Source organism: Callospermophilus lateralis, chromosome 11, assembly GCF_048772815.1.
Source record: "Callospermophilus lateralis isolate mCalLat2 chromosome 11, mCalLat2.hap1, whole genome shotgun sequence".
NCBI lineage: Eukaryota > Metazoa > Chordata > Mammalia > Rodentia > Sciuridae > Callospermophilus > Callospermophilus lateralis.
This window is the reverse complement of record NC_135315.1, coordinates 52,932,860-52,948,265: the sequence shown is the minus strand read 5'-3', so window position 1 is coordinate 52,948,265 and position 15,406 is coordinate 52,932,860. Positions and strand designations below refer to the sequence as shown.

Here is a 15,406-nt window from a genome sequence, read left to right as displayed (position 1 = left end):
GACATGCACCACCACTTGGCTAGAAGTGATTGTTTTCTAGTATCTTTACCCTCAGTTGGTAGACTATGCAAATACAGAAGCTGTGGATACAGAAAGTCAAACACACACACAAATATATATACATATGTACATATATATATACGTATGTATATATGTGTATACATACAATGTACACATATGTGTGCATGCATACACATGTGTGTTATGTGTATATATACATATATATGTATATACATACATATATGTGTGTGTGTGTGTGTGTGTGTGTGTGTGTGTATTGGGTTACTATTTCTCTCTCATGGGCAAGGAGTTACGTTCCTCATGGTAACCACTAGGCCAAGCACAGTAGCAAGCACTTGAACATTTAAAAGAAAGGGGAAAAAAAAGTGCATACATAAACATGAGGGGAGATGCATAGAGAAAACAGAGTGAAAAAATAACCAGGTTAATTTATGGCACAAGGACAGCAAGGAACAGGACACCGCCCCACTCTCTAATACGGACTCTCCTTAGTCTCCCCCTTTCCCTCCTGGATGTCTTCTTCCTCTTCCTCTATTCTGTTTTTTCCTTCTGTCTCTTTATTTTTTGTTCCTGGCAACCTCTGCTTTGGATACCTGAGGATAAGACGGATGCCCTGTCATGGCTAGGAGCTTTCAAGGTCGGCAGGCACAAAATCCAGGTTTGCTCTCTGCATACCTCCCGGAGGATCACTCACCTCTCGGGAAGGAGCTGACCTTCCTTCAAGCCCAGCAAAGAAAGTCAGGCTCATTTAGAGGGGATTTGTTACCCAGTATTTCAGCATCCCAGGACAGGAATGGAATGCCACCCCCTCTCCCCGCCCCCTGGCACTCTGTGGCAGTTTCTTCAGGCTCCTCCTTCTCTGGGTCAGCAGAGAACCTCAACTTCTCACATGCTATGAGTCTGGGGTGCTTGCAAAGTGCTCTCTTGACTCTTTGACCTTTCTAAATACACAAGCACGCTCAAAGAGGGTGATCATATCTTATTGATCACTGCTTATGGAATATAATTTAAATCCTAAAGCAGGACAGTTCCTGGGCAGTCTTAAGTGACCTCCTCCTGATCACACACAAAGAATGCAATCCCCCCGAAAGTACGGAAGGCAACGACTGCAGGTTGGGAGATTCTACAAGACGGAGCGGGTGTCACCTTGTTCAAAGAAAAGTAATTAAAAGATGAAAACCAACAGGACAGGGACTGCCAATCCAGAAGAATCCTGAGCAAAGCTCCACTTTGAAATGATTTATTGCAACCTCCAGAAGGGAAAAAATGTTGGAAGGTTTCGGTATCCACAATAGAAGACAAGGCAGCCCCGCTTAGGTGCAGTGGAGATCACAATGAACAATCGAGATGAGATGGAAAAGCAACGGAAGAGGAAGAATCACAAAGGGAGCGAAGGCAGGGCTCACACTTCAGGGAGTCACAGGACAGATGCTGGCTCTGCCGCTTACTGCAACTCTGTGCAAAAAGCCCTACCTCCCAGATCTCAGCACTCACCTCCTGGAGTCTTATAGGATTACAGAAAAAGCCTATTTTACACATATGAGCATATTTACACTACACAAAAAGAGCTAATGGTAGAGCACTTGCCTAGCATGCATAAGGCCCTGGTTCAATTCCAGCACTGCAAAATAATAACATATCACATAAATGTAACAGCACATAATACACGTTATTTTATATATTCCTTATATTTATAAATATGCATTTATATTATGTAATCTAATATACGCTGTATTATATGACATATATTTCTAAGACTTTATATAAATAACTGACAAATACTATTTTTTTCAATTATTTTTTAGTTGTAGTTGTACATAATACCTTTATTTTATTTATTTATTTTTATGTGGTGCTGAAGATCGAACCCAGGGCCTTGCACATGCAAGGCAAGTGCTCTACCGCTAAGCCACAACCCCAGCCCAACACTATTACATATAAATATATGTTAAAAGCCAAATGCTGTGGCACACGCCTGGAATGCCAGCAACTCGGAAGGCTGAGGCAGGAAGATCGCAAGTTCCAGGTCAGCCTGGGCAAGTTACCAAGTCTGTTTTAAAATAAGAAATAGAGGGCTGGGGATGTGGCTCAAGCGGTAGCGCGCTCGCCTGGCATGTGTGTGGCCCGGGTTCGATCCTCAGCACCATGTACAAACAAACATGTTGTGTCCGCCGAAAACTAAAAAAAATAAATAAATATTAAAATTCTCTCTCTCTCTCCTCTCTCTTTAAAAAAGAAAGAAAGAAAGAAAGAAAGAAAGAAAGAAAGAAAGAAAGAAAGAAAGAAAGAAATAGAACTAGGGTTGTGGCTCAGTGGTAAAGCACTCGCCTAGCATGTGTGAGGCATTGGGTTTGATTCTCAGCACCGCATATAAATAAAACTAAAGGTCCATTGACAACTAAAAAAAAAAAAAGAAAAGAAAACAGAAGTCTAGACATCCACTTCTACATAATTAAAAAAAATAAAATTAAATAAAAATGGCTGGGGATATAACTCAGTGGTATAGAGTGTTTCTGGGTTCAATCCCCAGTATCCAAAAAAAATGTGTCTATATATATATATAAATTATATTATATTAATATTTAAATTATATATCATGCATAAGGCCATGGTATGTGTGTATGTATACACACACACACACACACACACACACACACACACTCTTTCCCTCTCTCTCTCTCTCTCTCTCTCTCTCTCTCTCTCAAAAAAAGTTGATCTTGTAGCAGTTGAGAGTGGAAAGGAGGTCACCAGAAGCTGGGAGAGAAGGAAAGATGCAGAGATGGGAAAGGTTAATCAGGTTGCTCAATGGCCAATCAGAGGGACCCACATCTCTGGGGTGCTATTGCACAGTAGGGTGACTATAGATAACAAAAACCTGTACATTTCAAAAAGCCAAAAGAAAGGATTTTAAAAGTTTCCACCATAAAGAAATGATAAATGTTTGAGGAAATATGTTTAAGGTGACTTAAAGACTGCACAGTGTTCACACATGAAAACATGACATGGTACACCCATTAATAGGCACACTTTTACGTATCAGTTAAGAGTAAAGTTTAAGCATTGATATGTAAAAATAAATAAATGCGCACGTATGCATACTCACAGACAAGCAAGCGTCTCACCCAAAGGTTTTCTGTAACTAATGGTTTCCCCTAAATCCTGATCCTCACCTTTCAGCCTGACTCATTCTTGTTGAATCTGCTCCCTCCCACCCACGGGATCCTATGTACCCTTCAGACCCCTCAACAGGCATACTCCCCTGAGAACCCGGGGGGCGGGGTGGGGGCCTCCTCTCTGACCTATCACAGCGATAAGTGCTTTCACTAAATGCTGTGATACTCGGAGATTCTGCCTGTGTCAAGTCTCTGTACTTTCCTATAAAAATGCCCAGGAGCAACACATAGATTTTTGAAGTCAAAGGCTCGGCAATTTATCTGTTTTTATATTCTCCATAATACTGGGAACTGTTGAACTCAGAACGACTTGTTGAGCCGGGCTCTCTGGCCATAAAGAGCAAAGAGGAAGCTTTGGGGTGATTGCTCACTAGTGATAGCCCAGCCTCCATATTCATCCTCTGCAGATTCACCCTCTATCACCCCTCCTTCAAGGGGAGGTAGAAGGCCTGGAAACTGGGAAGGAGGAAAAGAAGAAATACTACAGGTCAGAGACAACAGGAGTGAGTGGTTAATTGGGGGTTATCATAGGAAAGAGAAAGGTTTTTTTTTTTTTTTTATGGATTTTGTTACTTTGTAATCTCAGGGCCAATGGCCAGGGGACAGCAGTTACCAGCAAGTATGCTGAGCCCTTGGATGATACATGACTGATCTTACCTGTATTGTGCTTGAAAGTGGCTTTGCACAAAGCTTTGGCCTAGAGAAAGCTGGGCAGATGAGGATAAGAAGTTCTCCGAGGGTTGACTGGCTTCGGGTGGCAGCTGAAAAGAAAGAAAGGACTTCAGATGAGAGGCCATATCCAGGACCACCCGTCTCGTGACCACTCCCAGAGCTCAGACCATCGCTCAATCCTGGGCCCACACCATCCCTTTCTGAGCCTCTTGGGCTTCAATGCTGCCTTTAGCATCACTCAATGCTCTCCCAACCCCTCGAGTTCTCCAAATGCTAGAGAGAAGCACGCTGCGGGTACCAGAGGAGCAAGACAGGAGCATGATCCTTGGCAAATGCTCACTCCTACCTGCCCGCCTCAACTCCTCCCTCAGGATGGACAACCCCGTTCTTTACCTGCTGGGTCCTCACTGACTAGATGCCCCTTGTACATTTCACCAGGGTAAGCATCCATCACTCAAACACATACACACCAAATCTCTCCCTAACCCACCTATTAAATGTGCCTGTCCACATTTTCTGGTGAGCCCGGTTCCATCTTTTGCAAAGGAAGCAGGCTTTGCATTTTGAGATTTGATACACAGCTTCCTTCCCTCCACATATATCATCCATCCTCCTGTGAGTGTCTTTGGACACCCTTGTGTATTAGTTTCCTGTAGCTGCTGTAACAAAGTATCGCAAAACTGGTAGCTTCAAACAACAAATTTATTTTCTCACAGTTCTTAAGACTAGACCATCAAAATCAGTATGAATGGGCCAAAATCAAGGTGTTGGCAGAGCCAGACTCCCTCCACACACTCCAAGGAGAATCCACTCCTTGCTTATTTCCAATAATGGCCAGCTGCTAGAATTCCTGGGCTTATGGACATGTCACTCTGGTCTTTTTTTGACTCTCTCTCAGCTTTGTCTTCCCCTCTGTGTGTCTCTAATCGCTGCCTCTTTTCTAATTGATATTGCTTTAAAGGTCCACTTGAATAATCCAGGGTAATCACTCCATCTCAAGATCCTTAACTTAAATACCTCTGCAGAGTCTTTACCATATAAAATAAGATTTAGAGGATGGAGATATTTGGATCTGATATCCTTGGGGGTCATTTTCTCGCTATCCAATCTTGGGGGCTTCTGCCTGCCCCAATGCCACCAACTTCTGCTGGACTCCTACCACTCCCAATAGGAATTACTCCAAGTTCCCAGTTTCTCTAAATTTATTTTTAACCCCTTGCATTATTAGTCCCTACAACACACAATTACAAGACACAATTACTCATGAAAGCCCTGCTATGCAAAAATCACCATCCTTGAAAGGTCTGTCCCTGAGGGCAATCCCAGAATCAAAGCCACTCATACTACAAAGCTAATTAGTAAGATATAAAATTAAACTACAAGAGCATCCAGAAGGCCACCATAAAACATGCCCTAGATGAGTGTTTCTCAACTGTTCATCATTGATCCCCTCAAGGAGTCTTGTTAAATTTTTTTCCTAATCGCCCCCCACCCCCGGAAACCAGAAAGTCACAGGGAAACTTTGCAGGTGCCTATTTACTGTTTGAGTATCTGAGCATAATTTTTGGTGCTTCTTCAGTACTTGTGGGATATCCCCCCATATAGAAAAAAGGAAAAAAAAAACATTGATTAGAAGAACAGGCGGTGAGTGGCAGAGGAAGACTTGGGTGGAATCTGAGATGACTGTTGAAGGATTTTTGAAAGCTGAGGATAGAAGGAATACATGTGAACTATCTGGGGTAAAGTGTGCTGATGTGCACAGTTCACTTCAAAGTGCATCAGAAAATAAGCTAGAAAAGAAAGACGGGCAGATGGGTAAATGTGTCATAAAGTAGATTTAATAAACATAAACTGCAGGTTCTATGTAGTAGGTGTGAGCGTTCACTGTATAATTAATCCAACATTTCCATGGTATGAAATTTTTCATAATAAACTATTAGAACAAATAAGTGACAAGCACTCAGGATGGTCACTCTTATTTGTCCCAATATTTTATTATGGTCAGTTTGACCTAAAATACAGGAAGTACATAGGGAAGTAGAAAATGGCTGAGGAAAGAATCGGGTGCCACGTTTGTTGCCTTTAATGTCCCAAGGAACTGAGCACCTACTTCAGGAAATACCAAAGATCCCATTCAAGAATATTGACTCCGGATCTGGGTACCATGCTGCATGCCTTATAGTCTCAGCTACTCAGGAGGCTGAGGCAGGAGGACCACGAAGTTGGAGATCCAGCTTAGCAAGGCTCTACACAACGCATGAGACTCTGTCTCAAAAAATAAAAAGGGCTGGGGATGTAGCTCAGTGGTTAAAAAAAAAAAAAAATACAAACTCAGGAGTCAGCATGGTGGATTCAAAATCCCTGCACTAGTACTTAGCTATCTGAGTTACTCAACATCTCTGATCCATTCAAAGTTACTATTTATTTGCTCCATTTCATCCATTTTCTGCTGCTATAACAAAGTACCTGAGGCTGGGTGGTTTATAAAGAATTGAGGTTTCTTTAGCTCACAGTTCTAGAGGCTGCTAAGTCTGCAAGCACAGCATTGCCCTTTGGTGAGGACCTTCTTGCCATATCACAACACAGCAAAAGAGGCTGGGGTTGTGGCTCAGTGGTTTAGAGCACTTGCCTAGCACATGTGAGGCACTGGGTTCGATCCTCAGCACCACAAAAAATAAAAAATAAATAAATAAAGATACTGCATCCATCTACAACTAAATAATTTTTTTAAAAAAAGTGAAGGGCATCCCAAGGTCTTTCACTCACTTGGGTCATTCTTCCAAGCCACAGATACCGTCATGGGGACCCCCACTTTGTGACCTCATCTAATCTTTATTACCTTCCAAAGGCCCAACTTCCAAATCCACTAACATGAATTTGTGGATTAAGTTTCCAACACGTGAACTTTTGGGGAACACAAACTACGCCACCTTTCCAACTGTAATAAGAGGGTTGTAATACCAATCTGATAGCCCTGTTTTGTGGCTTTAAAGAATATATATTTTATTTGCATGTTATTACTTACATATATTATTTACATGTACATCATACAACACACACACACACACACACACTCACAGGCGCACACACTGTGTAGGAGGTGGCTGTCACAATGTGGAGTCTCTGATGGGTTTTAACAGGTGCTTGGAGAGATGCTTTAACTTGACAGCCATTCCCAGGCAAGGCAGGCTAAGTTTGAGGACACGGGTTAAAAGGCTCAAGGGCGCAGGTTACAACTAGGTGACCCAGATTAGGAGCCATGAAGAGGAAAGAAAGGGGAGGGTTCAAGATTCCCTGTGTGCCCAGCTCATAACCCAGCACCGGAGCAGAGGGAGGAAGAGGAAGCCGATAAACATAACCAGCTCCCGGGTTCCAATCCAGCACCCCCTGGAGAATACCCACTCCATAAACGGATGTAGGAAAGCCAAGAGGAGAAGCAGGCTTGGGAAGGACATGTGGGGTGTGAGGGTAACTCAACCCCCAGGCAGAGACTTCTGGCTGCAAACAGATGTAGGGCCCTGGAGAAGTGACGCTGGACTAGCATGAACACTGTAACGCTCTGGCTGCCTGGGACTCTCTCCTCCATCTTCATTTGTAGCACCCCCTCTTGGGACCCTGAATCCAGTCCCTGGGTGAGGAGGGCTCTTCCATCAGGGGTCCTGCTCACCCCTACAAAGGAACGTGTCCACAGCCTAAGCTATTACACGGATGAGATGTTCCTGCCCTGGGCATGAATCATGGGTAAAGTGACCAATGGGCAGACCACGTTCCTTCTAGCAGTTGGGTCCAGGCTATTGAGACACCCTCAGGGTCCCAGAGCAGTCTGATCCTTGACTGTTCAAACCTGTTTTTTCAGCCTGCTGTTTGTTCCTCCTGGGCCAACTCTTCAGTTCCCTCCTCAAGTCAGCTCAAATGGGCTGAGTTCTTTGCAACCAAAGAACTCAGAAGAGCACAGGATGCTTCCTCACAGGTGACAATGGAAGACTTTGGGAGTGGCTGTGGATGGGATCAGCTAGGATGGGGGTCTGGAAAGAAAATCCTGAACAAGGCCAAGGTGAGAAGCAGAATAGTCCTCCGTGGAGCGTGGACCACGAGGTCAGGCACCCGGCTCTAGTCTTGGGTATCTCTCAAAGCTTCAATCTACACCGAGAAGAAATAACATTCCCTCGACATCATGCAGCTACTGTGAAAATCAAGAGATGGCATGTGTGCCCTTTGCCTAGTACACAGTAGATGCTTAATACATGTTAGCTTGCCGGCTCTCTCCCCAGCCACATCACCTCCTTTATTCTACAAGAATGGCATTTTCTGGAAAACAGATGGCCACAAAGATTTCTTATGTATCGCTGTTGATAGGGTAGTAAAAAAAAAAATATGCCTTTTGGAGAGGGTGAAAACACTTGAGAATTGTTAAAAGTAATGGAAAAGAAAGGGGTCCTTATGTTTTCTATTCCAGTTACGAATACCTCTAGCTATATGGCTTTCCTGTGTCCTCAAAACAAAAATAACTTCAAAAAGAAAAAAGATCATTCAGAGTTACACAGAGAACAGCAGCTTTCCTTCTCCAAAAGGGAAAACTGAAGTTTCATGCCAAATAATCCCAACAGCTCTGCTGCTCTCGACCTTCAAGCAAACAAGAGGCTGGCTTCCTTGGGCAGCCCTATTTCCGGAGAGCAAATTTCAGAACAGGCTTTGACATGACCACAAGACAGAGAGAGAGAAAAAAAAAAAAAAAAAAAAAGTCTTCTGGTTTCACTGGGTCAAAGTAAGGGCTGGATAAGCTCCTCTTTCTGACCAACAGCCACGCCCTGGTCCTGCCTGGGGAATGCCATGCCCCTAATACACTGGGCCCACTGGGGGACGGGGGTGGAGTCTAGCTAGATTCTAAGTGCCATACAAAGCAGGGGAGTGACATGATCTAATTTCCTTCCTGAGGAGATCTGGCTGCATGATAGAGAATATGGTAGAGGGACATTTTGGAGTTGGGGGTGGGGACAGAGACGGTACTCAGTGGTTAGAGCACTTGCCCGGCAAGTATTGGTATTCAATCCCCAGCATCTCCTTCATCCCAAAATAAGAAGGAAGTTGGAAGACCAAATATGTCTGCTTTCTCTTGAAGTCTTAAACATATGGAAAGGAATTATTGACAGGTCCTGTTGGCTTAAATAAACTCAACATGATGTCAAAGACATCATGGGACGGTGCACCATTGTTAGGAACAGAAGTTCTAGGGGCAGGGCTTCTCAACTGGTGACGGAGGTGATTTTGCCTCCTTGCAGGGGCACATCCGGCAATGTCCAGAGACATTTTTTTGGTTATTTTTATATTTATATTTATATTTTGTGTGCTGATGTGCACAATTCACTGGGGATTTACACTGGCATCTAGTGGGAACAGACAATACAAATGCTACAATGAACAGTCAGTCACACACTCCGACAAAGACTTATCTGACCCAAAATGCCAAAAGGGCTGAGGTTAAGAAACCCTGGAATGGCACTGTATTTCCTGCATTTGGGCCCTTCCCGCCTCTCCCATTTACTAGTTGTGTGACTTGGGCAAGTTACTTAACCTCTCTGGGATCTCCTTAAGCCCAGTGACTTTTCCTACTACCAAAGAACAGAAGGGAAAAAAAAAAAATGAAAGGCAACTTGGAAGTCTGTTCCTATAATTTGTAACTAGAATGTCCTTCAAGGGCCTGTGTATTAAAGGCTTGGTCCCCAGCCTTAGGTTTTGAGAGCCTTAACCCAATCAGTGAATTAAGATGGGTAGGGTGTGGCTGAAGCAGGTGGGTCATTGGGAGGATGCCCTTGGAGTATATTGTATCTATCAAGTGGAATCTCTGCTTTCTTATCATCATATGAGCCACATACTTCCACCATACTCTTATGCCACGGTGTTCAGCCTCACCTGGAGCCCTAAGAAGTGCAGTCAGCTTTCTATGGACTGAAACCTCTGAAACCGTGCGCCCCCAAATAAATTTTTCCTCTTCTAAAATTGTTCTTATCAGATCTTTTAGCCACAGCAGTGAAAAAGCTGACTAAAACAGCCATAAACTTACGGAAGAGACAGTGCAGGGGACACATGTTTATCTGCTGAGCATTCTATTCTTTGGGGAGAAAAAAGTTCTGATCCTATAAAAGCTCTCCTTGGGCCACATTCACCCCCAGAGGCATATAACTCAAGTGTGCCCATTCAGAATATCCCATTCTTCTGGCCACATGCCAGGAATGGCCCTTTGAACCAGCTGGGGCAATCCACTCTTCCCTGGGTGTTGTCTGGAATCCCAGGCTCTGAAGCATCACAGAAGAGGTTCTTGTGACCATGTGGGCAGAGCCAGTGTGACACTGAAGCCAGAGAGGAGAGACAGGGTGAGTCAAAGACCTTGGTGACATTGTCTGAGTCCTAGGGGCCAATCCTGCAGGAAGCCACTTTTCAACCCTTGGACTTGCAGGTTATAGAAGGCAACCAATGCTTTTCCTTAAGTTGGATAAATTTACATTTCTATCACTCACAATCAAAAGAGTTTAAATAAGATAAACAAAATCATTGTAAATAAAAGAAAAATCGCCCATACCCCCACAGCCCATAGGAACCACAATGACCTTGGAGTAACCTTGGAGGTCCTCCCAGGTAATCACTGGCTATGTTTTGGGGATGGGGAGTCATGAGGATGATTTTTTTTTTAAATTTTTTGTAGTTGTAGATGGACAGAATGCCTTTATTTTATTTGTTTATTTTTAAGGATCAAACCCAGGGCCTCACACATGCTAAGCAAATGCTCTGCCACTGAGCTACAGCCCCAGTCCCATGGGTGATGATTTTTAAAACAACAGAATTTTAAGCCAGATTCTCCTGAGCTAGAATCTTGATTCTGTTCCTTCTTTGGGTGACTTTGAGAAAGTTACCCAACCTAATATATGAGACATACATAAGTGATCATGTTGCAGATTTTATTTAGTGCTTATTTATCATAGTATGGAAGACTGAATCCAGGGGCACTCTACCATTAAGCAACATCTCCAGGCCTTTTTATTTTTAGGTGGGGTCTCACTAAAAATAAAAAGGCTGAGGCTGGCTTGAACTTTCTATCCTCCTGCCTCAGCCTCCCAAATTGCTGGGATTACGGGCATGAGCCACTGAGCCAGATGACCTTCACATTTAAAAGAGAAAAATTCAAAGACTAGCTATCTATGTGGATGAATTTTAAGAAGAATAAAAGCCTGAGCTTCTTGGGCCCTTCATTTTTTATTACTCCAAAATGATGGGCTCCAAGCAAATTATGAAGAGATGGGAAACTGGGATGAACCAATCAAAATCTTTTTCATGACTTTTTTTTTTTCTTTTGACTTGTGAGTTAGAAACCAAATGTTCAGACAAAACAAAGCAAAATTAATAAAGGAGTTCTCCTAGCTACATCTGGATCAGTCCTGAGAGATATTGAGAGTATTTATGTACTTAATTAATTAGCAAAGGTCATGAAACATCTTTTTAGATGACAGCAGATTATTCAAAAAAAATTCTTTTTTTTTTTTAATTTTGGCGCCAGGGATCAAATCCAGAAGCACTTAAACTCTGAGCCACATCCCCAAACCATTTTTTTAATTTTTTTATTTGAGACAGGGTCTCCCTAAATTACTTAGGGCCTCAATAAATTGCTGAGGCTGTCTTTGAACTTGAGATCCTCCTGCCTCAGCCTCCCAAGCCACTGCGATTATAGGCGTGTGCATTCAATAATATTGTTACAATAACTTTGCTCACTCATGATATAATTTCACTCACTTTTACTCTCTTAAGTGGAAAATAAAGAGATAGCTCTAAAGCATAAGCCATTATTGATCTTGATTTAGCAAACTCCATAAAGAACATAGCTGATGTATCAATTAACTGTGACTATTATAAATTAGTGGAATGCTTTCCTCCTCCTCCCAAAGGTCTGAGGTTTCCTCAAAATTGCAAATGCTAAATGCACATGTGTAAAAATCATCCATCCTGCATCTTGAGAAAAAAAGGTTAGGAATTGCTGCCCTGTGAGATATGTAACAGAGAAAGCAATGGTGGAGCTGAAATGGCAAATCATGGCGCTCAGCCTCAGAGGGCCAGATGAATGCAAAGAATATAGACCAAAAACACATTCTTTTCATTTTCAAATTATGATTCAAAGTGAAACCTTACACACTACCTCACAGGGTTGAGCAACGGGAAGAAACAAGAGCTCAAAGAAGGAAGCAGAGAACAGCACGGTGTGTACAGTAGCCAGAACACACAGGAATCCACGTTGAATAAACATTCAGAGGAGAAAGAAGAAAGGAGAAGGAGAAAAGAGGGGGAGGGGGAGGGGAGGGAGAGGAGGGGAGGGGGAGGGAAAGGGAGAGGGGGAGAGGAGGGGGAGGGGTAGGGGAGGGGGAGGGAAGGGGGAGGGGGAGGGGGAGGGGAGGGGGAGGGGGAGGGGAGGGGAGGGGAGGGGGAGGGGGAGGGGAGGGGAGGAGGAGAGGAGGGAGAGGGTAAGGAAGAGGGGGAGAGGAGGGGGGAGGGGAGGGGAGGGGGGAGGGGAGGAGAAGAAGGAAGAAGGGAGGAGAAGGAGAAGGCGAAGGAGAGTCCTATACAATGATTTGTTAAGCAAGTCACCAACCTTCTCGGACACCAGCCCTCGGGAGGAGCCCTCCAAGTCCTCGTGGACACGATCCAGCAACCAGAGCAAGAATTCCAGAGCATCATGTTGGGAATTACCTTGGAACTGAGAGCCATACTTGGAAACAGCATTCTGAAAGGGAATCAGAACAGAGGTCCAGCGGTCATTTCAACCCCTGATACAACCCAATGAAGGTCCTATAAGCACCAAGCTATCAGGTGATCATCCTTCAGCCTTGACCCGAGAGGACCACAAGCAAACAACCCGGGGGTAGAGAGGTTCTTTGCTGCTGACCTTGCTCCAAAATGGTATGAGGGTCCCGGTACAGAAGGTCCCTTCCTCAGAAGGACCATCACTGTGTCCTATGCCTTGAACATCCAGAGTCTTGTCTCTGAGGATTTGGATCTGATGAGCATCTGTGCTCCCTGAAGCTCTGGCCCTTTGATCACCGGGGTCCCAGGCTCTGCTGGCCTTCCCTCCCTGGATCTATTCCCATGCTGTCACAAGCAAACATCCTTCCAGCCCTGCTTTCTCCTTCGCTGATGTCACACCAACATCATTCCTTCCCATCGCTCCTGCTAGCTCTTGCTTGGGAATGACCACGCCAGCGGCAGAGCTGATGCTCGAAGACATACTATATGTAGCTCCTTTATTGCCTCTTTCAAATAGGGATGAAAATTGAAGAACACAAAATTCTCTTTCTGTGGTTTGATCCATAAAAGATTGATCCAGCCCTTTATTCCTTTAATAAATTGGTCTTGAATGCCGCCCACATGCCTGGGACTATTCCAAGGACTGGGCCACAGTGAACAAGCCAGACAAGACCTCCCGCCCTGGTGGTCCTCATGTTCCCTGTCCCTTTTGCACTGTCCTTCTCTTGAACTGCGTAGCAATTTTTGTCATTTTCTGTGTAAATGCACATTCCAGCTTTTGGAAAGTGTATTTCAAAAGGTGATGGATGTATATACTAAGAAAAAAAGAATTCAAAATATAAAGAACAGCAAAGAAAAGTGTTCCTTCTTTTGGAACACTACTGTTCTCGATCCCCTGATGACCCTCGCCAGCAGGGAGCCACTCCCAGCAGCTTCTGAAGCATCTTTCTAGGGATTTCTGTTGTGCATGTACAAGCACCCAAGCCATTCAGTGTGAGCAAGTCGCACACGCACAGTACATTACAGCTGTTTGTCCCACTCCTAGAATCCAGAGCCTCTAGCATTCAGAGATATCAAGTGATATGTTCTTGATTAGTTACCAAAGGTCATGAAACATCTTTTTAAATGACAGCAGATTATTAAAATATATACATACATACATACATAGATATAGGCACCATTGACTGAACCCAGAGGCACTTAACCACTGAGCCACATCCCCAGCCCATATTTTTATTTTGAGACAGGGTCTTCCTAAGTTGCTTAGGGAGGTCTGTCATCTGCTCATGCCTGCCAAAGGGGACAGTCTGAGCAAAGCGAGAGACCGGGACGATCCTCACCACTGCCACATGGCCTGAGCATTTTTCTTTTCTTTTTCTTTTAATCGTCCCTTGAGACTTAAGGGAAACTTTAGATGAGATGAAGCCAAATTCAAGATCTAATTAACCGAAATGCTGGTTCTGAGTCTTTATTCTGATCACATTAGGTTGGATTCTTCTCTAAGCCTTTCTGCACTTAGATTCTCAAGGGCCTAGTCCCAAAGTAGGGCTGCCTGATTTCGCAAATCAAAACAGAAGACACGGGGACTAGAAGATGTAGCTCAGTAACGCAGCTCTTGCCTAGCCCTCACCAGGTCCCAGCACCCCACACACACACCAAAAAAAAAAAAAAAAAAAAAGGTGCTCAGTTAAATAAACAATGAATAATTATTTCAGTAAAAGTTATGTTCATATGTCCCATGCAATACTGGGAATATATTTATACTAAAAAAATGTACTCATTGTTTATCTGCAATTAAAATCAGCTGGGCATTCTGTATTCTATCTAGCAAGCCCACCCGCAAGGAATCATCAAGCCTACATCCTAGTACCAACATTCTCTTCTGGGCGAGCAGTCAGCCCCCATCCAACTCAGAATCTCTAAAACCAGCCCTTCCTCTTAAGGTAGGTGTCTTCTCACAGATTCTCCCTCATATCCGCAGCCCTCAAGTCATCTGTCAAGCAGTGTGGCTCCCAAAATGTCTCCACCCTTCCTGGATACAGCAGACTCTCATGGCCAGCATTGAGTTCTATTAGAACTCACCCAGATGAGAACATCTCCCTAAGGAGGAGCCAGGCTCTGAGAATCCCCACTCCACCCCCCCCACCCCACCCCCGCCACCACCACCACCATCAAACCACTGCACTCAGCGCTGGGGCTGGGGCTCAGCGGTAGTGCACTTGCCTGGCAAGTGTGAGGCACTGGGTTTGATTCTCAGCACTGCATATAAATAAATAAAATAAAGGTCTATCAACAACTAAAAAAAAAAAAAAAAAAAACACTGCACTCATGGTAGACCAGGCCCATCTTCCTGCAGTCCAGTAGATACTCAAAATCCTTCTGTTCTCTTCTACTCCCTACCTAATAGTTTAAACTTCTTTTGTGGTCTGGCCCCAATGCACGTCTTCTACCCGTCTCCTGCCTATTCTAAGGACCCCGATAAACAAACTGCTCAGGTACACCAAACATCTTCTATAGTTTATAACTTTACTTTTGCTCTTCCTTCCAAGGGGAATCCATTCCTTTCCAATAAATCAAATTAATCCTTTAAAATGGATTCTCTTCATCTTAGCCTGGCTATATTGCCATAAGACCTCTCCAAAAAGAATATGACAACTTCAAGAAGGTAGACATGATAGGACCTTAAAAATGTCCCTCTACATAAACACAGTAATTCCATTTTGGGGGGAGGGGGGTGCTTAGTCTAAGTGAATGAG

At 43.8% G+C, this 15,406-nt stretch overlaps 1 protein-coding gene across 2 annotated transcripts in view; it reads right to left on the bottom strand.

Moving 5' to 3' along the window:
• Usp43 (ubiquitin specific peptidase 43) overlaps nt 1-15,406 on the bottom strand; it is a 71,018-nt gene that overhangs the window by 50,773 nt on the left and 4,839 nt on the right. For both annotated transcript variants that reach the window (XM_076870788.1, XM_076870789.1), the window contains exons 2-3: nt 12,499-12,630; nt 3,852-3,955 (exon numbers count right to left, since the gene is read on the bottom strand). In XM_076870788.1, the coding sequence (XP_076726903.1) occupies nt 3,852-3,955; nt 12,499-12,630 (236 nt within the window). The remainder of the gene's footprint in view (nt 1-3,851; nt 3,956-12,498; nt 12,631-15,406) is intronic.